This window comes from Oratosquilla oratoria, chromosome 29, assembly GCF_046742065.1.
Source record: "Oratosquilla oratoria isolate Oo_2021 chromosome 29, ASM4674206v1, whole genome shotgun sequence".
NCBI lineage: Eukaryota > Metazoa > Arthropoda > Malacostraca > Stomatopoda > Squillidae > Oratosquilla > Oratosquilla oratoria.
The window spans coordinates 1,025,504-1,052,748 of record NC_134805.1 but is presented as its reverse complement, the minus strand read 5'-3'; the positions used below and the strand labels follow the sequence as shown (position 1 = coordinate 1,052,748).

The 27,245-nt window shown below is 40.2% G+C and overlaps 1 protein-coding gene across 2 annotated transcripts in view; it reads left to right on the top strand.

Moving 5' to 3' along the window:
• The window catches only part of LOC143040581 (INO80 complex subunit B), a 233,386-nt gene that overhangs the window by 17,528 nt on the left and 188,613 nt on the right, over positions 1-27,245 (top strand). For both annotated transcript variants that reach the window (XM_076211661.1, XM_076211660.1), the window contains 2 exons: positions 10,926-11,118; positions 14,894-15,044. In XM_076211661.1, coding sequence (XP_076067776.1) covers positions 10,926-11,118; positions 14,894-15,044 — 344 coding nt within the window. The remainder of the gene's footprint in view (positions 1-10,925; positions 11,119-14,893; positions 15,045-27,245) is intronic.

The following is a 27,245-nucleotide window of genomic DNA, read 5'->3' as shown; positions in this document are numbered from 1 at the left end:
CGGATATGTTGCACTATAATCTGGTGATTTACAAGACCCATTCAAACAAAACTTATCCGATATTTACCTTTATTTCAAAACTTTTCTCAAAATTTTGATATCAGAACACATGTAGATTGTCTGACTGTCACGCGTGTGCACAATGTAAACTTACATAAACAACGGTTGCATTTCTAAAACTATAATCTTAAACAAATGCATTTGCATAAAAGATGTTATAGTCAACTTGACCAAAAAAAATCAACAGAATTTAATTGTCAAGTGGACACTATATAACAGTATAAAAGAAAATTTCTTTAAGCTGATCTTTCTACTTTCTCCCTCCCCTCACTACCTTTTCTGAAACCCGAAACTCCATTTCTGCAGATCTGTTTCCATATTCAGTGTAATCCATCACTTTCAGCTTAAATCCTACTTCATAGCTCTTTCTCTTACTGATACTCATGATTAGGGTTTGCAGTTATTAGGCCTAAAACTCCATGTGATCTATGGGATGTTACATTATGCTACAAAAAACATATTTTGTGCACAAATCATAGAAACGCAGCCACAAGTGAAACAGGTGATGTACGGTAAACAAAGGGTCAAGGTCGCTTTGCTTATAAACACTATAAAACATACAAAAGAGAATATTTTAATTTTATTGTAATTGATATATGATTTTGTAGCAGTAATAGTTCATTTTAGAGCAGCAAGTCGGTAGGAACCTTTGATATACAGTATAAGCTCTTTTAACTGGCACAAGTGGGACCAAAGATGTGCCGGAAAGGGAAAATCCCGGTTACAAGAAGGAATATTAGAAAAATACATTATTGCCTTTATTTATAGAGTACTTAAATAAAATTCATTCAATGGCTTCACTTTTGTTGTTTATTTATTTACCAGTATATTCATATTTATTTATCTTTATTTATTTTCATGAAATCACGTATGTCTCTTTGTTTAGAATGTTTGTCTCTCTGCATTAAAAATTCATTTTGAAGACAGTGAAGAGACATCACGTCATGAGTCCCCATGTAGGTGCACTGCTCCGCAAACTTGATAAATGTTGCCAATCCTTTAGTGGCATCCTTCCACGTTACTCTTGGCTCTGGGTCATCTTCCTCTTCACTATCAGCCTCTGTTTCCTTACCATGCTTCTCCTCAATCACTGCCTGAATGATTTCGTCGTCAATTAGTGTGGGGGTGATAGCTTCGTCATTGTCGACCTCCATCCACTCCTGAAGAGCTTCATCAGTGACACTAAGCTTAGCACTACCAGGCATATCCTTCAACTTGGCCATCACTGCCTTCCTTTGCTGTCGGTATGTGTTTGTGTGTTGAGAGAGTTGCTAATAGACAGTCGCATGCTTAACATCAGGCGTCTTATTACAGTGGGCACTGGGCCTGATGGAGCGGCGGGATTTGTGGGAGATGGCGGGAAAGATGCGCGCTACCTTTGGCGGCGGCGGGAGTGGCTCGGGAATTTTAAATTATATTTTTTCGAATTTTTACATTTTTATACAAAATTGTTATTTCCTCGTGAATAATATGCCGGTTATAAGAAGGAGCCGGATACGAGAATAACAGATAAAAGAGCTTTTACTGTATATATTTTATGCATACAAAAGGCTTGAATTAAGCTTTCCGATGCATATTTTGTGAACACCACTGAAATTCCATATCATTGTCACATTGAAACTGCCACTTGTTGTGACTTCAGTAACAGAGTAGTGCTGTCCCTCATTAATGTCGAGTGGATAGGTCGCACACCTGATTTTGGCGAAATATTTAGTTAAAAAAAAAGTGCGACCTATACATGAGTATACACGGAAGTTGTATCTTATGGGAAGGGGAGGTATGGTGTCCCGTCATCTCACAGTGTCTAGTTTGCTCATATATTCGTGTATGGATTTTGCACACACTTGCTTTGTCCAGTTTGTTCCAGAATCCACCTCTCTGTGTGGATTTTTTTTTTTTTTTTTCAGGCTTCTTCTATAACTGTCCTTTTTGAGTTTTTTTTCATGTCCCCTTGTATGTCTCTTAATTCAACTGAGTAAGTCCTCTCTATCAAGGACTTCCATGTCTTTCATGATTCTATAGATGGTCAGCAGGTCACCTCTTTTTCTTTGTTCCAGAGTCAGTAAATTCAGTTTTGATAATATCTCTTCATATGACAGGTTTGAAAGTGTTGGGGCCATCTTCGTAGTTAATCTCTGGATTCTTTCAATCTTCTTTGTATTCTTTTTTGGTACTAGGTGGCCATAGTGTCACAGCATACTCGAATCTAGGTGTTATTAGTGTGACTAGTATATTTTTAACCATTTCTTTGTCCAAATAAGTAAAAGCCACCTTTATTGATCTTAGCAAGTTGTAGGATTCTCCTACAATTTTGTTTATCTGTTCATCAGGAGACATGTCGTTTGTGATGATTACTCCCAGGTTCTTTTTCAGAATCCACTTTCTTTACTTCCTTTGTTCCGATTTTTCATTGTCCTGATATATATATATTTTTTTTAATTCCATTATGCTACATTTCTTGACATTGAAGTTTACTTCCCACTTCTGACTCCATTTCCTAACTTTGTTCAGGTCTCTCTGCAGTGATACATGATCTGTTTCCATATTCACTTTCCTCAGCAATTTAGTGTTGTCTGCAAAGAAGCTCATGTAACATTCACATCTTCATTCATGTCATTCACATAAATAGCAAACATTAATGGAGCCAATACTGATCCCTGTGGAACGCCACTAATCGCCTCCTCCCAAGCTGAACCCTTTTCTCTGAACACTACCCTCATTTTCCTTCCATGCAAAAAATCCTCCATCCAGTTTAGTAGTTTACCTTGTATCCCTATGTTTTCCATTTTTTTTAAATAATATATTTGGCACTTTGTCAAAAGCTTTTTGTAAGTCTAGGAAAGCACAATCAGCCCATCAATCTCTTTCTTGTATTATATCTATTAGTCTTCGAGTAGAATTAGATGGACTGGCTGGTGAGGTTATTTAATGTTTGCTGGAGAGAGGGTAGAGTGCCGGAGGACCGGAGGAGTGCCTGTATAGTTCCTCTTTACAAGGGAAAAGGGGACAATTGTGAATGTAGTAGTTTCAGAGGGATTAGCTTGTTAAGTGTAGTTGGGAAGGCTTATGGGAGGATCTTGATTGAGAGGATTAGGAGAGGAACAGAAGGAGTAATTGGTGAGGAACAGTGTGGATTTAGGACAGGTAGAGGTTGTGTAGATCAGATCTTTGTAGTAAGACAGATATGTGAGAAAGCTATAGGAAAGGGGAAGGATGTTTTTTGGGCTTTTATGGATCTGGAAAAGGCTTATGATAGGGTAGACAGAAAGGCACTGTGGGAGGCTATGCAGATATACGGGATAGGAGGAAAGCTTCTGGGAGCTGTCAAGAGTTTTTATGAGAGTAGTAGAACTTGTGTCAGGATTGGAAATGGAGAGAGTGAGTGGTTCGAGGTAAAGGTGGGACTTCATCAAGGATGCGTTATGTTGCCCTGGCTGTTCAACTTATACATGGATGGGATGGTGCGAGAGGTAAATGCAAGGGTAGTGGGTCAGGGATTGGAGATGGTTAAAGAAAATGGAGAAAAGTGGGAGGTGAGCCAGCTGTTGTTTGCGGACGACTCTGCGCTTGTGGCAGGATCGGAGGAGGTATTGAGGAAGTTGGTGGTAGAGTTTGGGAAAGTATGTGATAGAAGAAAGCTAAAGATAAATGTGGATAAAAGTAAGGTGATGAGATGTACAAGGGATGAAAGTGGCAGTAGACTGGAAATGAGCATTAAGGGAGAGCGACTGGAGGAAGTGGATATTTTTAGATACTTGGGTGCAAAGGTGGAGGTAGATTGTAGATTGAGAGAAGCGAGTAAATGCCTTGGTGGATTAAAAAGTGTAATGAGGAATAGACATTTGGGAATGGATGCTAAGAGGAGACTGTATGAAGAAGTGATTGTGCCAACAGCACTATATGGGGCAGAAACATGGAACATAAGAGAAGAAGAGAGGAGTTTGATTGTGTTTGAGATGAGGTGTCTGAGAAGTATGATGGGAGTTACTAGGCTAGATAGAGTGAGAAATGAGGAGGTGAGGAGGAGAACAGGGGTGGAAAAGGAGCTGGGAGATAGGGTTGATGAAAGAATATTAGGATGGTTTGGACACATGGAAAGAATGAGTGAAGAAAGACTAGTAAAAGAGATATGGAAGGCAGATGTGGAGGGAGTGAACATGAGGGGACATCCTAGGATGAGGTGGATGGATGGGGTGAAGGGGGCTTTAGGGAAGAGGGGAATGTCTATTGAGGAAGGACGGGAGAGGACAGAAGACGGGTGAATGGAAAATGGTTGTATATGGATGATGTTGTGATTGCATGAGGTGGAATGGGCGGGGGGATGGGGGGTGAGGTAGTATGTGTGAGCAAAATTTGACGCAGCCCGAATGGATTTCTCCACGTCTTCTCCTTTTATGCAATGGGGGGGACGGAGAGGGGGGGTCGCCGATTTAATGAAGCGGCCTTGCTGTGGATGTGCTATGTCTTGCGACACTGCTTCTGACCCAGGGCAGTGGACAAGGTGCAGGGATGACCCGTCATCCAGGAGGTGCTAAGATGGGAGGGGTGTGGAGTGTATTCAGAGATGGAATGGGTGGGAATGATTTTATGCCTTTTCCTTTTTGGCTACCTCCCTTGTAAGGGGGAAAAAGCCTTGGTATATGTATGTATGTAGAAATAGATTAAGTTTGTGGCACATGATCTTCCCTGTCTGAATCAAAATTGTCTCGGATTCGTTATGTTGTTTTCTTCCAGGTGTTTTATCCATCTATTCTTAACCTTTTCACAAAATTTGGCTACAGTGCTAGTAAGGGAAACCAGTCTGTAATTTGTTGGATCTTTTTTGTTTCCTCCTTTATATATTGGTACAATATTGACATTTTTCCAGTCATTTGGTATTTCTCCTTCTTTGAGTGAGCATCTTATTGTGTTATATATTTTGTCCATTCTTTACATTCTTTTAGTATCCAGTTTGCTATTCCATCTGGGCTGTGTGATTTCCTGACATCAAGGTTTGTTAATTGATCCATTATTTCTTTTTGTGTTATTTTTATTTCCCTCATGGAGGGGGGGTATCGCACTTTGTTTCCTTCATCCTAATGCTGTATTTTTTCTCTAGTGAAAACTGACTAGTGATTGTTCATGATTTCAGCCATTTCTAAACCTTCTGTGTACTCTATATTTCCATGATGTAGTTCCACCATTTCCTGTTTATTTTTAAGTTTACCATTTACATACCTAGAGAATAGCTGAGGTTGATCTTTACATTTTTCTATAATGTCTTTTTTGTAGTTTCTTTTGTCTTCCGCACATTTTTACATATTCATTTCTTTGGTTGATGTATATTTGTCACTTAACCAGTTTTTTATATTTTTTCCATCTTTTCCAAGCTATATCTCCTCTATCTTTCACCTCACTGCATCTTTTGTTGAACCAGTACTTATTATACACCTTTCCTGTTTCTCTCTTGGTATGTATTTATCCACTCCTATATAATAAATTTCCATCAAAATCATCCATCTCTCTTCCACTCATGTCTCTTCATCGTAGAATTTTTCCCAATTTGCATTTTGAAAGAATTTCTTAAGTTTCCCAAAGTCTGTTTTGTTGTACATCAGTCTTCCTTTCTGTATTTCTCATTTATATAATTCCTCCTTTAGTTGAAATTCTATTAATATGTGATCACTCTTCCCAAATGGTGTTGTGTACTCAATTTATCCACAACTTCAGGGTCCGTTGTAAATATTAAATCTAGTCTCGATGGTTCGTCATTACTTCTATATCTGGTATTTTCTTTTACCCACTGTGTCATTGTTCTATAGTCATGTCAAGTAATACATTTCCCCATAGATCCTCTCCACCTTTCACTTTCATCTCTTCCCAACAGTGAAGTAGTGCACTCCCTAGCCTATGCTCCCAATTGGTGACATGTGCAGATGAGAGTAAATGGGAAGAGATTGGCAGCTTATAAGAAGGAAGATAGATGCGTCAGCAAAAAGTGAAACTAATTTGAAAGGGAGGGTCAATTTTTAATTTGGAAGTATGGTGGAGAGTGCTGGGAGTGATTAGGGGCATGGAGGAAAGGAGTTGCTCTGGAGCTAGGAAAGAGCATGTTGGAGTGGAATGAAGTGTTTCCTAGGTTAAAGTGGGCAAAGATGAAATTGGGATGGGAGATGTTGATTGTTATAAGTGTATTTGGGCCTGGCAGTGAGGAAAATGAAGGGGAAAGGGATCTTTAAATAAATTTAAATTTGTATTCAATTTTTTGGGTGAGGAATGTGAATGTAGTGGTGTTATGGGATCTCAATGCTAGAGCAGATTAGCCGATAGATAGAATAGTAGAGATTTTTGGGGTGCCATGTAAATTTTTTAGAGGAGAGATGATGTTGGATATGCGTTTGGAAAGGGAGTTGCTGATAGAAAACACAGTGTTTAGGAAGAGAGCCAATCATGAGTACACATGAGAAAGGAGGGGTGGAGGGAAGGTTGGTTGATTTGGCATGAATGGATTATGTGCTTGTAGCCAAAGGAAACATAGGAAGAGTTTTGGATCTTAATGTTTTCAGGGGAGAGGAGGAAAAGGGTGGGAGGTAGAGAAGTGCTGAGAGTTAACAAATTGAATGAGAAAGAAAAGGAGAAGGAATACCTAGATAAGTGTGGGAGATTTAGAGGTGACATAGAAACAGAAGAGGAATGGATGTTTTAAGGAGGAAGTGATAAAGTGTGCAAAGACGGTATGTAGGATGAGGAGGATGGGAGGAAAGAGAAGAAATGGTAGTGAATGATGGTGAGGTGAGGGCGGTAATAGTAGCTGAGAAGAAGCAAGCATGCAGTACATCAATTGGTTGTGATGTAGAAGTAGGGGAGTATATGAGAGGTATAATAAGAAAAGAGGAGAACAAAGACAAGGTGAGTGACGCAGAGAAAAACAGATGTAAAATAGAGTAGGAGCATAATTTTTTTTTTTTTTTTTAAAGAATGATAAGATGTTTTGGGAAGAAATGAAGAGTGAGGGGGTGAATCAGGTAAAGAGGAAAAGGTAAAGGGTGCAGATGGAAAGATGCTAGTGAAAGTAAAGGCAGTACTGTAAGGTGAAGATAGAGTATTTCAAAGAGTTGTTGAGTGTAGAGGAGATTATGGAGTGATTGTGATAGTGGGAGCTAAGAAAATGACTGTGGCAAGAATAGAGATGCAACTAAAAAAAAATGCTTTATTTTATTTTTTTTTGCAAAAAAAAAAACCTTGACCAAAAAAAATGGATATTTTATTTCTTTTTATATTTTTTGTTTTGAAATAACTCAGCAAGGAAAAGAACCATATTACAATAATTTTTCCGTTAGAATATCAAATAAATCAGTATATCCCTCACTTAAGGTTTTCTATGGTGTTAGGGCACTTCCATTTTCTGTGGTTTCATGTTTTAATGTGTTTTATTTTACAATGTTAAGTTGCTCCACTTATATTTGGCACAGTTGTAGAAATGTTTCAGACAAGAATAGCAACTCGCCCAGTATTCTTTTTTATTACATTTTCGTGTCTGTTCATTTACATGCTTTTTTTTCATCTTTGCTAAATAGTAACTACCTTAAGCAATGTGACAAACAGCGAAATACTCAAAATGGTGTAGCATTTTTTGACTTACTAATGATATCTATCTTATTTGTCTAGTAATACGATTAATATACGTTGCAGAGGAGAGAGAGAGAGAGAATGCAGGAATTCATTCACATAGTGGTCGATGGTAGACTAACAACCAGCTTCAAGCTGTGAGTGGTGTTGAGTGCACTGACAAACTAACCAAAACTAATTCATATACTTATAAGTTGTGTTATACCCCTATTATTAAATCAATTATTTTCATTTATTTATTCAGCAGAGGGCTTGTGATCCAATTATGTTTGTGATGCAAAAAAAAAAAGCATTTTGTTATTGCTTTTTTTTTTAATACAAAAAACTTGTTTTTATGATTTTTTTTTTTTTTTTATCTTGTCCAAATTTGCTCAGCTATTAAATATTTAGTGTATAAAAACAGGTGCAAGTATGTTATTCATCCCTCTTATTCAAAGAGTCATTAGACAGATTATGAAAATAAACAAGTAATTGACCACTTTAGTCACTGTCAGATGCTGCAAGCCTGCAACAAGTGTAGATACTGTATATGGGTCAGTATTGCTATTGGCTGGCTACCTTACAAAATTTACCTTTTATCTTAGCATACTCTTCAAAGATTAAACACTCCAATTTCCCATAGTCCCTGGACGTTGCCTAAACATAGATCTGCCACTTGGACAGTGGAAAAGGGGTTAACATAGTAATGGGGGGAAACTGTTGTACTCCCTGCCACCCATCAAGGCTCAGAGCTTACTTTCTACCTGACTTTTTGCTTGCTATCCCTTAACTTTAACCTACAATCATACATAACATAATTGGATCACAAGCCCTCTGCTGAATAAATAAATGAAAATAATTGATTTAATAATAGGGTTATAACATAACTTATAAGTGTGTGAGTTAGTTTTGGTTAGTTTGTCACTGCACTCAACACCAGTCACAGCTTGAAGCTGGTTGTCAGTCTACCATTGACCACTATGTGAACGGATTCCTGCGTTCTCTCTTTCTCTTTCCTCTGCAACGTATATTAATCGTATTACTTGTCACATAAGAGTGATAGATGTCATTAGTAAGTCAAGAAAAATGTGTCATCTGCTACACCATTTTGAGTATTTCGCTGTTTGTCAATTTTTTTAAGGTAGTTACTATTTAGCAAAAAAAAAAAAAAAAGGTATGTAAATGAATAGACACAAAAATGTAATAAAAAGAATACTGGGCGAGTTGCTATTCTTGTCTGAAACATTTTTAAAACTGTGCCAAAACTAAGTGGGGTAACCATACATTGTAAAATAAATAAAACACATCAAAACATGAAACCACAGAAAATGGAAGTGCTCTAACACCATAGAAAACCTTAAGTGAGGGATATACTGATTTATTTGATATTCTAACATAGAAAATTATTGTTATATGGTTTTTTCCTTGCTGAGTTATTTTAAAACAAAATATGTAAAAAAACAAAAATATCCATGTTTTTTTGTTGTTTAAATTTTTTTTTTTTTTTTAAACAGCATGGTTTTTTTTTTAGTTGCATCTCAACTTATGTTATTGTAGGTTAAAGTTAAGGGATAGCGGGCAAAAAGTCAGGTAGAAAGTAAGCTCTGAGCCTTGATGGGTGGTGGGGAGTACAACAGTTTCCCCCCATTACTATGTTAACCCCTTTTCCACTGTCTAAGTGGCGGATCTGTGTTTAGGCAACGTCCAGGGTCACTATGGGAAATTGGAGTGTTTAATCTTTGAAGAGTATGCTAAGATAAAAGGTAAATTTTGTAAGGTAGCCAGCCAATAGCAATACTGACCCATATACAGTATCTACACTTGTTGCAGGCTTGCAGCATCTGACATTGACTAAAATGGTCAATTACCTGTTTATTTTTATACTCTGTCTAATGGCTCTTTGAATAAGATAGATGCACACATGTGGAGGGATGAATAACATACTTGCACCTGTTTTTATATACTAAATATTTAATATCTGAACAAATTTGGACGAGATTAAAAAAAAAAAAGCTATAAAAAAATGTGTTTTTTGCATCACAAGACGAGAATGAGGTATAGAAAAAAAATGAGGTACAAAGAATATTGAAAATTATGGAGGCTATTAAGGCAGAGTGTCTGACTAAAGGAGGAACAGTTTTCATGGATTGTCTAGTGAGGTTTAATGTGTGCCTAAGGAGGGGATGTGCTGGAGGAGTGCATATATAGTTCTGCTTTACAAAGGGAAATTTATGTAGTTTGAGAGGGATTAATTTGTTGAGTGCAGTTATAAAAGCCATATGAGAGGATTAGGAGAGGAACAGGGAGTAATTAGGGAGGAACAATGTAAGATTAGGAAAGGTAAAAGGTGCGTGGATCAGTTTTTTGTGATGAGGCAGATTTTATTTTATTTTATATATAAGAGGGAGGAGGGGAGTGGAATACGTATGGAATGGGTGGGAGTGGTTTCTTTGCCTTTTTCTTTTTGGCTACCCCCCATGTAAGGGGGAAAAAGCCTTTGGTATATGTATATATGTATCTATTTTGAGAATAGTTTGCTGTTTTGTATTAGTGTTAGAATCCACATTTGTATTGTGTGTTGTCTTCTTGTGCTGTGTGCAGTATAATCAGTGAGTGTGGGTAATGTAGATTGAAGTGTTAGTTTTGTTTCTTGAATTAGAGCTATGTATATATTGTCCTTGTATAGGAATTGAAGCAGCTTTGTGTGTGATTATGTTTATATTTATTTGTACTGTGTTTTTTGTGTTGGTGTATGAGTTGTTGTGTTGTGGTTGCAGCTCCAATTCTTTTTGTACTGGTTTGTGTTGGTCAGTGTAGTTCATGTAAGTGGCTTGTATTGCATTTCAGTATATGTGTGTGAAAAGTTTATTGGTTGTGTGATATTGGGATGTTTTTTGGGCCTGGGTTAATTTCTTTGTTTCCTGCTATTATAAATTGTTTGAGGGCAGATGCCTGGGTACTGATCTCCTCATGTGGCAAGAAAGAAGAACGAAAAGAAAGAAAGAAAAAAAAAAAGAATAGAGGATGGGGGGTTATAGTGGTAAGGTGAATATATTGAGTTTCTGGGCTTGTGGAGTTGTAAGTGTAGGCGTAGATAATGGATTGGTTGATTGATTATCAGGATCTTGCTCATTTTCTTTACATCTCTACAGAGACCAATTTCATGCTGTTATGTAAGATCAAGTTTTGACATAATGAAAATGTAATATAATTTATAAAGATACTAATGGTAGTTCAGATGAATAACTGTGATTTCAGCCATTTGTAATATTTTTCAGATGAGATCTCACCACAAGGCAAAAAGCCAAAGAAGCACAAACACAAAAAGGCTTCACGGAAGGAAGAGGTTGAACATATCATCAATGTTGAGGATGTTGAAGATGTTGATATTTCTGTTGATGACATTGATGACTCACCATCATCTGCTTTGAAACTGAAAATAAAGTTACAGGAAAATACTCCAGATAAAGGGTTTGTTTCTCTTTTTTTATTCAGTTGCTCTTGTATAATTCTAGTACAGAAATATGGTTTGTCTGGGGTATTGGCTGCATGTTGTTATGGCAAAGTAGCATACATGCAGTTGATACTTTAGGGTCTATATAGGGTGCCCCTGTGGACCAGAGCCACACATAATTTTGTCTGTGATAGAGGAGGACTCTGCTCACAGAGAAATAATGAAACTTTTATTACACTGCTACTGTCCCTCTTATGCTGTCCTGTACCATTTCTCTGAATTTCATTTCCTTGTTTTGCGTACCCTGTGGTGGGGGAAAAGAATACTGCCATCAAGTATTTCCACTTGGATTGTAAGAGGGGAGAAAAATGGGATGGGGATTGGGACCAGGCATCCTTCTCCCTGTAGCTTAGGGGACATTCCTAAAAAAAGTAAAGGCATAAGAGGGTCTAGGAGTTTTCCGACCAGCACCCTAAGGTTTGGGTCTTTTAATGTGTGTGGATGTGGTACAGATGAGAGTAAAAGGGAAAAGATAGGTATTATGTTTTTTGAGAAGAAAGATTGATGTGTTGGCTTTGAGTGAACTAAGTTGAGAAGGAAGGGCTAGTGTGAGTTTGGGAGTATAATTGGGAGGTGTTCAGGAGTGAAGAGAGGGAGAGGGAGAGTGCATAGATGGATTAAGGAGGAACATCAATATAGTAGTATTGGGTGACCTTAATGCTAGGGTAGGAAAGGAACCAGTTGACGGAGTGGTTGGGAAATGCGGAGTTCCAGGAAAGAATCGTAGTTGAGAATTAATGGTGGAGATGTGTCTAGAAAGAGAGTTGATGATAGCAAATACAGTGATTTGGAAGAAAGTTAAGCGTAAGTACACATGGGAGAGGGTGGTGGATGGAAGGGTGGTAGATAGAGTGTTAATGGACAATGTAGTGGTAGATAGGAGTATAATAGGAAGAGTTAAGGATGTACATGTGCTAAGGGGAGAGGGTGGGGGAATATCAGATAATTTTTTGGTGGAAGGTAAGTTGAGAGTGGAGGATAGATGGAGGAGGAGGAAAAGGACAATAGGTAGGGAGGTGCTTTAAGTGAACTCTTGACATGCAAAAGAAAAGGAGAAGGAGTACAAAAACAAGCTGAGAGAGGAGTGGGAGGGAGTGGAGGAGGAATGGGGATGGTTCAAGGAGGGAGTCACAAAGTGTGCAAAGATGGTGTTTGGAACAAGAAGGACAGGAGGAAATAGAAGGAAGGGTAGTGAATGGTGGGATGAGGAAATAAAGAAGGTTGTAGAAGAGAAGAAGCGAGTTTTCACAGATCGGTTACAAAATAGGACGAGGAAGTCATATGAGAGGTACAAAGAAAATAAAATAAAAGTAAAGCACAAGGTAGAGGAGGCAAAGAGGAGAGCAGATGTGAAATGGGGTAAGAGTATGACAGAAAATGTTGAAAGTAATAAAAAGATGTTTTGGAAAGAGATTAGGAGAGGAAGAGGAGGCGAATCAAGTAGAGAAGGAAAGGTAAAAGGTGTAGATGGAGAGATGATAATGGAAGAGTGAAGTAAGGTGAAGATGGGCAGAGTATTTTAGGGAGTCACTAAATGTAAAGGAGGATAGGGAGGGAAAGATAGGTGCAGTGGGAAGTGCTAAGAAAAGGACTGTGATGAGTGAGGAAAATGGAGGTGAAATAAGGAAAGATGAAGTGAAAGCAGTTGTTAAGATGATGAGAGCAGGTAAGGCACCTGGTCAGGATGGATGCCATGCAGAATGTCTAAAAAAAAAAAAAGGAGGTACAGTGATGGTGGATTGGCTGGTGAGGTTATTTAATGTTTGCTGGAGAGAGGGTAGAGTGCCGGAAGACTGGAGGAGTGCCTGTATAGTTCCACTTTACAAGGGAAAAGGGGATAAATGTGAGTAGTAGTTTCAGAGGGAAGCTTGTTAAGTTTAGTTGGGAAGGCTTATGGGAGGATCTTGATTGAGAGGATTAGGAGAGGAACAGAGGGAGTGTTAGAGGAGCAGTGTGGATTTAGGAGAGGTAGAGGTTGCATAGATCAGACATTTGTGGTAAGACAGATATGTGAGAAAGCTATAGGAAAAGGTGAGGATGTTTTTTGGGCTTTTATGGATCTGGAAAAGGCTTATGACAGGGTAGACAGGAAGACACTGTGGGAGGTTTTGCAGATATATGGGATAGGAGTAGAGCTTCTAGGAGCTGTCAAGAGTTTTTACGAGAGAAGTAGAGCATGTGTCAGGATTAGAAATGGAGAGAGTGAATGGTTTGAGGTAAAGGTGGGACTTTGTCAGGGATGCATTATGTTGCCCTGGCTGATCAACTTATACATGGATGGGGTGGTGCAAGAGGTAAATGCAAGGGTGGTGGGTCAGGGATTGGAGATGTTTAAAGAAAATGGAGAAAAGTGGGAGGTGAGACAGCTGTTGTTTGCTGATGACACTGCGCTTGTGGCAGGATCAGAGGAGGGATTGAGGAAGTTAGTGACAGAGTTTGAGAAGGTGTGTAAAGAAGGAAGCTGAAGATAAATGTGGATAAAAGTAAGGTGATGAGATATACAAGGGGAGAGAGTGACAGCAGACTGGAAGTGGGCATTAAGGGTGAGAGATTGGAGGAAGTGGATAGTTTTAGATACTTGGGTACAAATGTGGTAGGAAAGGGAGGAGTGGGGGTGGAGGTAGAATGTAGATTGAGAGAAGCGAGTAAATGCCTTGGTGGATTGAAAAGTGTAATGAGAAATGAACATCTGGGAATGGATGCTAAGAGGGGGTTATATGAAGGAGTGATTGTGTCAACAGCACTGTATGGGGCAGAAACTTGGAATATGAGAGAGTAAGAGAGAAGGAGTTTGAATGTGTTTGAGATGAAATGTCTGAGAAGTATGATAAGGGTTACTAGGCTAGAGTGAGAAATGAGGAGGTGAGGAGGAGAACAGGGGTGGAAAGGGAGCTGGAAGATAGGGTTGATGAAAGAGTATTGGGATGGTTTGGAAACATGGAAAGAATGAGTGAAGAAAGATTAGTAAAAGAGGTGTGGAAGGAGTGAATATGAGGGTGCGTCCTAGGATGAGATGGATGGATGGGGTGAAAGGGGCATTACAAAAGAGAGGAAGGACAGGAGATAGGGTTGAATGGAGAAGGGTTGTGTATGGATGATGCTGTGATGTGTGAGGGGGAGTGGATGGGGGGTGAGGAAGTATGTATGAGAAAAATATTTACACAGCCCGAAGGGATTTCTCCCCATCTCCATTTCTGCATGAGGGGACGGAGAGGGGGGGTCGCCGAATTTATGAAGCGGCCTTGCTGTGGATGTGCTGTGTCTTGCAACACTGCTTCTGACCCAGGGCAGTGGACAGGATGCAGGGATGACCGTCATCCAGGAGGTGCCAAGATAAGAGGGAGGGAGGAGGGTGGAGGGGAGTGGAATATGTATATGTAGGGAATGGAATGGGTGGGAGTGGTTTCTATGCCATTTTCTTTTTGGCTACCCCCCATGTAAGGGGAATGCCTTTGGTATATGTATGTATGTACCATGGGCAGTTAGTGGGGAACAGTAGTGAATCCTCCTCCATGAGGAACTAAGATAAAACAAAAAATAATGGATGATGGGAGTAGGATGGGTCAGGGTGGGTCATGCCTTGCCCAGCTACCTCCCGTATAAGGGAGAAGATGTCGTTGGTATTCTGATAGATCTTTAGTTTCAACATATGAGAAACCCTTTTGGCAATGGAACCCACTTTATATTTTTCTGTGAATAAGAAATTCACACAATTTGATTTCTTTTGAAAAGATCAACACCCAAGCCCACCAAGTCAAAGTCGGAGAAAGTGAAGTCATCTGGGAAGAAAAATAATAAGAAGAAGGAGGGCAAAGGCAATGATGACACTGACAGTGAAGAAGAAAGATGGTTAGATGCCATTGAAACTGGCAAATTGGAAGAGGTAAGTATTGATGGAATGGGTGAGAATGGTTTTTTATGTCTTTCTTTTTGGCTACCTCCCTTGTAAGGGGAAAAAAGCCTTTGGTGTATGTAAGTATTGCAATTGGTGGGTATGTTAGGGGTTACAAGTTGGATAGAGTGAGAACCAAGGAGGTGAGGAGAAGAGCAGGAGTGGAAAACGAAATGACAGATAGGGCTGATGAAAGATTATTGGGATGGTTGGGACACATGGAAAGAATGAATGATGAAAAATTAGTAAAAGAGGTGTGGAAGGCAGAGGTGGGGGAGTGAACTTCAGGGAATGACTGAGGATGGGATGGATGGAAGGGGTTAAGGGGGTGTTAAGCAAAAGGGGAACATCTGTTGAGCAAGGAAGGGAGAAGGTAGGAGAGAGGGATGAGTGGAGAATGTGTATGGATGACACTGTTATGCAAGGAATGGAGGGATAGGGGGTGCTTATGAGGGAATGATATTTTGGCACAGCCCAAAGGGATTTCTCTCCATCTCTCTGCATGAGGGGACAGAGAGGGGGGCTCACCAATTTAGTGAAGCAGCCTTTGCTGTGGATGTGCTGTGTCTTGCTGCAATGCGTTTGACCCAGGTAGTTGGTGGATGCAGGGATGACCTGTCATCCATGAGGAGCTGAGATGGGAGGGCTGGAAGGGGTAGTGGAGGGGAGTGAAATGGGTGGGAATAGGTATGTGCCTCTGACTTTACCTCCCTTATAAGGGGGAAAAGCTCTTGGTATATAGATAGGGTATTGAAAACCTGTGCTGGTTTAGGCAGAATAAATGGTCTGTTGCAAATTTGAAAATGTTTGAAATGATAATGTATATGCATGCACCTTGGACAGAGATTTAGAATTAATGTACCAGTTATTTTATATAGATCCTCATGGATGAAGGGTCATCCCTGTCCCTGGCCCACTGCCCAGTTCAGAATCAATGTACTAAGTCTTGATAGATTGCTTCTGACCCAGGCAGTGGGCAGGAGATGAAGGATGACTCTTCATCCACGAGGAGCTAACAGGAGAGGGGAAAAAAGGGTGGTGGATAGGATTGGAATGGGTGTATGCCTTGACTTACTACCTCTATTATAAGGGGTATGATGATGATGACATTCTCTGAGCTGTCTGGCTGAGCAGTCCCACCTCTCTGAGTAATGCTATGGCTGGAAGAGGGTTTTCCCATAAATCCCTTATAGAATATTATGCTGTGTGCTTGCATAATTGTGTACAATGCAGTCTTCCATAATATGTTGAATAGTTTGGGGTAAAATGTTACATTATGGACAGATTTGTGCATTACATTCACCCGTTCACCTCTGGTAATTTAGAAGGGCTGGATCTGGCCAGGTGAACTCTACCTTCTCGAGGGAGAGAGGATTCAGAGGGATGGATGTCAGGGTGTCTGGCATGCAGTAGTGTGTTGTCTTTCAGTCTGTTGATGGAGCAATGAGCAATGTGATTATGGATATGCTTCTGGAGGTTTTTGTACAGTTTATAATTGTCTTTAGGGTTTTGTTTTTTGTGGTCTGAAGAGTATTGTGGTGTATCTTAGTGATATTATGGGCCCATGTTGGGCTCACATAATTCATCACCATGTGTATGCATTGTTTGTATATTGTAATATTAGTTGTTTTTTTTCCAAATTTTGTTCCTTCATTTGATGTGTTAAAGTCTAGGTGTGCATTTAACCCATATGTTTGTGGTGTATTATTTGAATGACATGGATTATCATATGTTATGCCAAGAGTCTTTGGTGTATGTGTGTGTGTGTGGTATGAAAGTGTTGTTGATATGGAAGGTATGCATTTGTATTCTGCTGTCCACTTGGTAAGAAGTGTGGCTATAGATTTGGTTGTGGCAATTTGAGTATTTGAAGTGAGCCAGGTATTGAGTGTATTGTGGTATGGTTGTAGTATTTCTGCATCTTTGTGTTATGATGTTTGCATGTAATTGTCACGTCATCTGCACAAGAAAAGATTTCTATTTCTGAGGTGTCAGGTGTGGGTATAACATGTACTGTATGTATAGATTAAAAAGTGTGGGGGATAGCACTGAGCCTTGTGGAACTCCATTCTTAAAGTTTCTGGTGTGTGATGATTGGTCATTATATGACACATACAGGGTGTTTGGGATAAATTTGACTTTTTCAGAAAGGAAAGAAAAACATATCTTGGCCAAAATTGATGTATTCTCAAAATTCAAAGTGCATCTCCTTAAGGATATCTTGCCAAATGCAGCTCACTCAAAGAAGCCACCCTGAGCCTCCACCATGGCCTCCAGGCAGGACCTGAACCTGCGGCACATGGCCTTCGTGGTGTCCTTTGAGAGACACCTAAACACCAGTTTTATCCTGGCAATCAGCTCGTCCTTGGTGTTTCAGGTGGTATGATTGGTGTCTTTTTTCAGCTGTGCCCCACACATAATAGTCTATGGGGTTGCAATCAGGCGAGTTGGGGGCCAGATGTTGAGACTGGTGAAGTCATAGAAGTTCTCAGACAGCCACTTCTGGGTTTTCTAGAGGTGTGACACGGAGCTGAGTCCTGCTGCCACATATATGGTCTTTCTGCAGCCACCCTCTCCACCCAGCACTTGACAACAGTGGGCAGCAACTCAATATAGCCATCTGAAGTGAGTCTGAGTCCCTCTTCAAAGATGTGGAGCGGCATGACATGGCTTTCACTGGAAACACCCAAAGACCACAGTTTGAGGAAACTTGTTCTTCATGAAATGCGGGACTTTGTGTGGACTGTAGGCTAGCCACCTGTTGTTCTGTGTGTTGTGCAACTGGTCCTGGCAGAAGTTCTTCTCATCTGAGAAGAACCAGAGCATCCCCAGCTCGACTGGGTGTTTGACCTTGTGGAGGAGTTTCTTGGCTTTCGTAAGGTGGTTCTCTTAGGCCTTGAGTAGTTGGCCCTTGTGCTTCTTGTATGAGGAGTAGCAAAGAGCCTTGTTCAGCACTTTCTTCATAGTCACCACTCTGATGCCAATCTATCTTGCTTTGCTTGGATCTTGCCACACCTTTTTTTGCAGCTTCACAATGAATTTCATTGTGGACAGAATCAGAATGCCTGCTATGATCATTCCTGCTAGCCACTGCTTCCACATCTCAGTCGCAATTCTCCAGCACACATCTCATGGCCTTCTTGGTATTCAAGGAGCACTGAGCTGCAGTAAAGTTTTCAAAATTTTTGAATCCAGCACGAATCATCATGATGCAGGTCAATCTCTTCCAATATTGGTACTTTCCAGTTGTCTATGCTCTCTAGTTCTCACACCCACCAATAGTACACAGAATCGGCTGTCTGTTGCACTTTACTGCTATTAAATCCTTCAAATGTTTTTGAAATGACAAGATAAAAAATTATAAAATTTATCCTGAACACCTTGTAGGCATTTCTATCTGCCAGATAATTGGGCAGCCATCTTTTAGTATTGTTATTTGTGTCTGCATTGTATATTTTGTTTGTAAGATTGTGACAGGATTGCATTGAAGGCTTTACTGATGTATGCTGTTATGAGAAGTGTTCTGTGTGGAGGCTTATCTCAGTTGATGCTGTCAAAAATTCTTTGAGGTTTATTGGAAGAGTGTGGAGTGTAGTGGTGTAAAACCATGTTGTGATTCATCAAGGAGGGTTTGTGATGTGACAAATTGTAGTCTGAGGCATTCTATGATATTAGAAGGGGTGTAGAAAAGTATTAGCGAGTGGTATGATGAACTGTTGGGTCTTTATTGGGTTTGGGGATGGTGATGATTTTCCCATGCTTCCAGATGTTGGGTATATTGTTGTGAAAATAGCCCTAGTTTGCAATGTTGGTGAGTGTGTGTATGCCATGTTGTCCAATGTATTTTAGATGGATGTTACTCATATTGTCAGGTCCACAGACAGATAAGTGCTTAAGGTTATGGATCATATGTTTCGTCTGGATGTCAATGAAGGGTGTATGGTCTAGGTCTGGAGGGAAATCTTTCTTATGTTGAATTATCCATTGGTCATCAGGGTGAGGGGTGAGATGGCTTGTCTGGGCAAAATGATTTATGAGTGTGTTTGCTTGTCTGAGGGTAAGTTCACTGTTGTTGTTGTTGGTGTTGTCGTTCCCTAGACTGTCTGTCCGAGCAGTCCCGTTAGTTTCTTTGTTTTGTCCAAATGTTGTTCCAGTGATTGACTTAAGGGGACCGGCTGATCAAAAGATTAAAATCTTTATTAATTGGGTTATTGCACAGAAATTTATGCCAGGAGTTAAGGACACCATATACATCTTTCCTAACCCAAAAAACCTAATCTGCAACCATTTCATGTTTTGCCCCCCCATCTCCTTTTCAAAAAAATTGATAATTTTGAAATGACTACTCCTCCTATAATAATTGCTCTACATGAATGAAATTAATATGGTGGAAGGACCTTATCCAGACCTTCAAACTAATAGAGAGAAATTTTAGTTAAAGTAATTAGTTTGTGGAATTTTAATTTTTATATCTTTTCCCACCCCGTCCCCCTTCAAATAGGGAAACAATTTTTTTGGCAAAAATTAACCCTTTCAGATATTAAAAAAAAACGTTCTATTTCATCAATCAGGCAGATTTAGACATATTATGTGTGAATTTTCATTGAAATTGATTAAGAAGTTATGGAGGAGTAGAAGTTTGAAGGTATAAAACTTAGGTTTTGAGATACGGGCCGTCAAAGTTTTCACTAACTTTGAACCCCTACATACTAATATAAATAAGGGATATCATGGCATTTCCTTATTTAGCTTTTTAGGCTTGAATGTTGATGATATTTAGAATAAAATTTATTCATATTCAGTCATATATGTTGATGTCCAGTCATATAATCCTCTGTCTTCTGGCTCCTGGTCCCCACCTGCATTTTAGGCAGGTTATTACATTAGGGTGTCATAGCTTGCTTACTTTGTAATTCTTGCCTTTTCCTAGCTTCCTGAAGGTGTTTGGTTTGCTTGCGAGGACATGGCATCTCAAAAATAGTATAACAGCTTGTCAAATGACCAAAGGATTGATGGTGGCTTGGAGTGGAGCGTATCACTCAATTTTTGTCTACTGTTTATCGCTTTCTGAGGCATCTACCCATTCTGGGGTCTATATATAACCTCTGGTACAGAGACAGAGTTGCCAGAAGTCACTAGGAATAGCACTCAATCATTACAAATTATTGTTATTTATTGCAATAATATATATATTGTAGTGACCAATACGTATCATAGGGCCGAGTTGGGGGGAGGAGGGTGTTTATTTGCCATAACTACGAAAATAAGGCGAATTTTGATTAAATACTCCACATACAGACTGTCGATTGCCATACGCAGATGTAGAAATTTTTTCCCACTTTTTAATTTTTTTCCCAATTTTCATCGATTCTTGACCAGCCGGTCCCCTTAAGTGTGTTAAGTCTAGGTGTGCATTTGTTTTTTATGTTTGTGATGTGTTGTTTGAAAGACATGGATGTATCGTATTCTGAGGTTTCTGGTGTGGGTAAGTCATGCATGTATAGATTAAAGAGCGTGGGGGATAGAACAGAGCCCTGTTGTACTCCATTCTTAATGTTTCTGATGTGCGATGATTGGCCATTATATGACATGTAAGCATTCCTACCTGCCAGATAATTGGCCAGCCATCTTTTGGTGTTATTGTGCATGTCTGTGTTATATATTTTATTTGTTAGGTTGTGGCGGGGGATAGCATCAAAAGCTTTACTAATGTCTAATGTTATAAGAAGTGTTCTGTGGTGGGGCCTATCTGAATGCATGCAGCAGTGTGTTGTCTTTCAGTGTGTTAACCCCTTCCATACGGTGCCGCACACGTAGGCGTCATGGACTTAGATCTCGGTGGCAGCAGCCAATGCCAGCCGTACGACGTGTCGTAATAATACTCGCATCATAAAATATAGTCACCGCTTATATCGATCGTTCTCTCTTCACCCGTGAATTTTGATAACCATAGAAAATGCGATTACAAAAGAATTAGAAAGAATGTCATTATGGAGGGGCGACTACAATAAATATAATCAAGACGCCGATATGGCAGCCTCGCGAATACACTCGCTCCCCATGACGCCTACTTGTGCGGCACCGTATGGAAGGGGTTAATGGAGCGGTGAGTGATATGATTATGAATATGTTTCCAGAGGCTGGTATTTGGTGGTTGTGGAGGAAGAGAAGAGAGTATCTGTGTGTGATACAGGTCTTTGGGTGTTGTTTTAATGTTTCTTGGTGTGTGTGGGTGTTCTGCTATGGAGTATAGCGGGTGTGATGTGTTTGTGGTGGCTGCAGCAAGTGTTTGTGTGCCTCTCATGTCGAGGTGGTCCTTGACTTTGAGGACTTTTGTTTCATGGTGTAAATGGTCTGTAGTTGTTGTATTTGTGCAGCCTGTAATTGTTTTTAGGGCTTTGTTTTGTATGATTTGAAGGGTGTTGTGGTGTGTCTCACTGAGATTAGGAGCCCGTGCAGGACTCGCATAATTCATCACTGAGCGTATGCATTGTTTGTATATTGTTGTATTAGTTTCTTTGTTTTGTCCAAATGTTGTTCCAGTGATTGACTTAAGTGCGTTAAGTCTAGGTGTGCATTTGTTTTTTATGTTTGTGATGTGTTGTTTGAAAGACATGGATGTATCGTATGTTACACCAAGAATTTTCGGTGTGTTTGTGTGTGTTATTAGAGTGTTGTTGATGAGGTATGTATTTGTGTTCTTTTGTCCAGTTGGTGAGAAGTGTCGCTGTAGATTTGGTTGGAGCTATTTTGAGTCTGTGATGAACCATGTGTTGAGTGTATCAAGGTATGGCTGGATTATTTCTGCAGCTTTGTCTGTGTTACGATGTGTGCATGTGATTGTTATGTCGTCTGTGTAGGAAGAGATTTGTATTTCTGAGGTTTCTGGTGTGGGTAAGTCATGCATGTATAGATTAAAGAGCGTGGGGGATAGAACAGAGCCCTGTGGTACTCCATTCTTAATGTTTCTGATGTGCGATGATTGGCCATTATATGACACGTAAGCATTCCTACCTGCCAGATAATTGGCCAGCCATCTTTTGATGTTATTTTGCATGTCTGTGTTATATATTTTATTTGTTAGGTTGTGGCGGGGGATAGCATCAAAAGCTTTACTAATGTTATAAGAAGTGTTCTGTGGTGGGGCCTATCTGAATTGATGCCATCTAAAATTCTTTGTGTGAGGTTTATCAGAAGAGTGTTTGTGGAGTGTAGTGGCCTAAAACTGTGTTGTGAGTCAGCAGTGTTTGTGGAGTGTAGTGGCCTAAAACCATGTTGTGAGTCAGCAAGGGGAATATGTGGTGTGACAAGTTTAAGTATTAGGCGTTCAATGACTTTAGAGGGGGTGCAGAGAAGTGTGATTGGGCAGTGCGATGTTGGGATTGTTGGGTCTGTTTGGTTTTGGAATGGTGATTATTTTACCATGCTTCCAAATGTCGGGTATAGTGTTGTGTGAATAGCTGTAGTTTGCAATGTTTGTGAGTGCGTGTATACCTTGTGGTCCAATGTGTTTTAGGTGGATGTTACTTATGTTATCAGGGCCACAGGTGGATGAGTGCTTGAGATTATGTATTATGTGTTTTGTCTGACTGTCTATGAAGGGTGTATAGTCTGAGTCTTTGGGAAAGTCTTTCTTACATCGAATAGTGCGTCGGTCGTCAGGGTGAGAAGTGAGATGGCTTGTCTGTGCAAAATGATTTATGAGTGTGTTTGCTTGTTGTCTGTTTGAGGGTAGATTGTCTGTTGTTGTGATTATTGCTGCGTGAGAGCGTGTTGTGTTACTGTTGGATAGTGTAATGCCGTTGAGTGTTTTGTACAATTTGCTGGTGTTTGTTTTGTGATCAAGTGTATTGAATAAGTTTTGCCAATTTTGTGTTTTTTGTTCGTGTATTTTTTGGCAATCACAGTGTTTAGTGTTTGTATTTGGTCTGCTTTGTTTTGAGGGATAGATGTGGGGGTATTGTGTTTAAGTGCATCCCGTTGTCTGATGAGACCTTGGATTTCTGGTGTGAAGTTGGGGTTGTGTGATTTTATGTTGCCTCTAGGGATGTGTCTCTTGTCTGCATTTTGTATAATTGTATTAAAAGTGTGCACAGCATTGTTTATGTTTGATTGGTGTACTGTAAGTGTTTCAAGATGTTGTTCTGTCTCTTCAGTAAAAGCTTCCCAGTTAGCTCTCTTGTAATTGGTGTATGTGTGTCTGTGGCCAACTGGGGTGCATCTTGTTTTGGTGGTGATGATGATTGGAAGGTAGTCAGAACCAAGGGTTCCGACCACTCTCCATGATGTTGTTGGGGTTAGGCAGGGGGAGCAGAAGGTGATATCAGGAGAGGAGGGAGTGTAGAGGGCTTGGTGTGGGATATGTGTATGATTATGTGTGTTGTTCATGATAGTCAATGAGTCAAACTGAGTCTGTATATTAAGCCCTCTGTCTGTGTCAGGATTGTCGACATACCAGGCAGACAACTTGGCATTGAAGTCACCACCCATGATCAGGTTGGGGATTGAGGCTAGTTGGCTAAATTGAGGTCTGAAGGCGTTTGGAACTGTGGGGGATGATTGGGGGGGAATGTACATGTTAACTATTGTCAGTGTTGATTTGTTGCCTGTGCGGATTCGAATGGATTGGATTTCTGTAGTGTTATCTGTGGTAGGGAGAATTTTGGTTGTGGCACTTGTGTCCACAAAACAGATGGAGTGGTGGATCAGGGTGATGAGTCCACCGCCATTGCCGTCAGTCCGGTCTTGTCTGATGGTGGTGTAATTATGAAATGATGGTGTTTTGTGTGAGTGTCTTAGTTTTGTTTCTTGTATAATTGCAATGTGTATGTTGTGTTGTTTAAGAAAGTGTTCGAGTTCATGTTTTTTCGTGTTAATACCGTCAATGTTGTGTTGTAATATGTTGATGTTGTGTGTTTTGTATGTGTTGTATGTTGCCATTTGGGGTTGAGGTTAGGGTGTTAATGGGGAAGGTATAGGATCTGGGTTAGAGGGGGGGAAAGGAGAGATTGGGAACAAAGGAAGGGGAGTACTGATTGGGGATAAGGGCAAAGGGAAATTGGGAGTGGGTAAGGGTGCTGGTTGTGGTTGGGGAGGTGGGAGTGGGGTTACTGGAGGGCAGGTAGAACATGTCCAAGTGTTTGTGTATTGGTTTGTGTCAGCAAGTGTTGTACAAGTGAGGTGGGCCCAGTTTTTGCACATATTGCACTGAACTGAGCCCTTTGTCTGTCTGCTCGAAGTAATGGGTTTAGAGCATGTTGGGCATGTGTATTTTGTGGTGGGCCCAGGATTGCTCTCTACATCTCCGGCTAAAAGTAGAAGAAGAGGGGTGATCGCCGGAAAATCAACCCTCGGTGCAGAAAAAACGTAATATTGCATGTTGAGAAAAAGGATTGTGGTAGCTCCTCTTGGGGATCGGTGCCACCTGTGTAGAGCCGGTGGCCAGGGCTGGTTGCTGCTGTTTGGCCCCCAACTCTTGGGGTTGGGGGGTGGTCCCACGACATAGACGCTATAGCTCCAGGACCATTTACTTAGTTGTATTTTCCCATGCTTTCAGGTGTTCGGTATGATGTTGTGTGAATAGCTATAATTTGCAATGTTGGCGAGTACATGCATTCTATGTGGTCTGAGTTGTTTTAGGTGGATGTTACTTATGTTGTCTGGACCACAAGCAGATGAGTGCTTGAGGTTATGGATTATATGCTTTGTCTGGCTATCTATGAAGGGTGGAAAGTCTGAGTCTGTAGAGAATCTTTCTTGTGTCAGATGATGCATCGGTTGTCAGGGTGAGGGATGAGATGGCTTATCTGTGCAAAGTGATTTATGGTTGTCTGTGTGAGGGTAGGGTGACTGTTGTTGTGATGATGTTGCTGTGTGAGAGCGTTTTATGTTCTGTTGGATAGCTGTGCTTGTGTTGACCCATTTTTGTATCTCTACATTTAGTTTGCTTTTGAATTCGTGTATATTTCTGGCATTAACTGTTTTACTGTTCAATTTGTTCCAGTCAGATATCTTATGTAATTGTCTTTAGTTTCTTTGCGTGTCCTCTTGTTTCTCTTTTGTCCCATTTTAATAGATCATCTCTATCAAGAACTTCCATTCCCTTCATTATTTTAAAGATGGTCAACAAATTGCCTCTCTCCCTTCTCTGCTCTAGTGTTATCAGCTGTAATTTCTCCAATCTAGTTTGCTTTTGAATTCATATATATTTCTGGCATTAACCCCTTCCATATGGTGCAGCATACGTAGGCGTCATGAGGAGCAAGTGGATACGCGAGGCTGCCATATCGGCATCTTGATTATATTTATTGTAGTTGCCCCTCCGTAATGACATACTCTCTAAACTGTCTGTAATCACATTTTCTATGGTTATCAAAATTCACGGGTGAAAGAGAGAACGATCGATATAAGCGGTGACTATATTTTATGATGCGAGTATTATTACGACACGTTGTACGGCTGGCATTGGCTGCTGCCCACAAGATTTAAGGCCCGTACTGAAGAGGTTAACTGTTTTACTGTTCAATTTGTTCCAGACGTCAATTACCCTGTGTGGGAAACTGTTCTTTTTCAAGTATCTTCTGTAACTGTCTTTCTTTAGTTTCTTGGCATGTCCTCTTGTTTCTCTTTTGTCCCATTTTAATAGATCATCTCTATCAAGAACTTCCATTCCCTTCATTATTCTAAAGATGGTCAACAAATCGCCTCTCTCCCTTCTCTGCTCTAGTGTTATCAGTTGTAATTTCTCCAATCTTTGTTCATATGTCAAATTTGATAGTGTAGGTGCAATCTTGGTCGTCGCTCTCTGGATTCTTTCTAACTTCTTTGTGTTCTTCTTTGTGCTTGGTACCCACAATGATATAGCATATTCTAGTTTCAGTCTTATCAGTGCAACAATTAATTTCTTAACCATCTCTTCATCCATGTAGTCGAAAGCCACTTTCATAGATCTCAATCACTTCACTCTGGGCCAAAATCTCGTGGGCAGCATTAGCTGCCAGACGTACGATGTTGCGTCATAATACTCACATCATAAAAAATAGTCACCGCTTATATCCATCGTTCTCTCTTTCACCCGTGAATTTTGATAACCATAGAAAATGTGATGAAGCCAGTTTACGCAGGGACAACTACAATAAATATAATCAAGACGCCGATATGACAGCCTCGCGTATCCACTTGCTCCTCATGCCACCTACATAGGTGGCACCATATGGAAGAGGTTAACAGATTGTAAGTCTCTCCAAATATCTTGTTTACTTGTTTGTCAGGAGACAAGTCACTTGAGACGATTACTCCTAGATCCCTCTCTGAGTTAACTTTTTTGACTTCTTTATTTCCAATCATATTGTTTCCTGAGACTCTATTTTTGCCTATTCCGAACTCCATTATGCTACATTTCTTGATGTTGAAATTCATTTTGTGTTTGACTCCATTCCCATACTCTATGTAAGTCATCTTGTAACAATCTGCAATCTTCTTCCATTTTCACTCTCTTTTAGCTGTCTGGGGTATTGGCTGCATATTATTGTGGCAATGTAGCATGCAGTTGATACTTTAGGGTCTATATGGAGCGCCCCTACAGACCAGAGCCACACATCATTTTGTCTATGATAGAGGGAAACTCTGTTCATAGAGAAATGATGACACTTTTATACTACGACTGTTCGGCCATTATGCTGTCCCCCAACCCCTTGTTGCTGTCCTGTACCATTTCTCTGAGTATTCATTTTCTTTTTTCTTGCGACACTGCTTCTGACCTAGGGTGGACAAGGTGCAGGGATGACCCGTCATCCAGGAGGTGCTAAGATGAAAGGGAGGGTGGAGGGGTGTGGAGTTTATTCTGGGATGGAATGGGTGGGAATGATTTTATGCCTTTTCCTCTTTGGCTACCTCCCTTGTAAGGGGGAAAAAGCCTTGGTATATGTATGTATTCATTTTCTGTTTTTGCCGCCCCTGTGGTGGGGGAAGAGAATGCTACCACCAGGTCTTTCCACTTGAGTCGTAAAAGGTGACAAAAAATGGGACGGGGATGGGATTAGGAGTCCTGCTACCTGTAGTCCCGAAAGGGGACATTCCTAAAAAGAAAAGAAAAGGCATAAGAGGGTCTGGGAGTTTTCCAACCAGTACCCTAAGGTTTGGGTCTTTAAATGTGTGTGGATGTGGTACAGATGAGAGTAAAAGGGAAGAGAT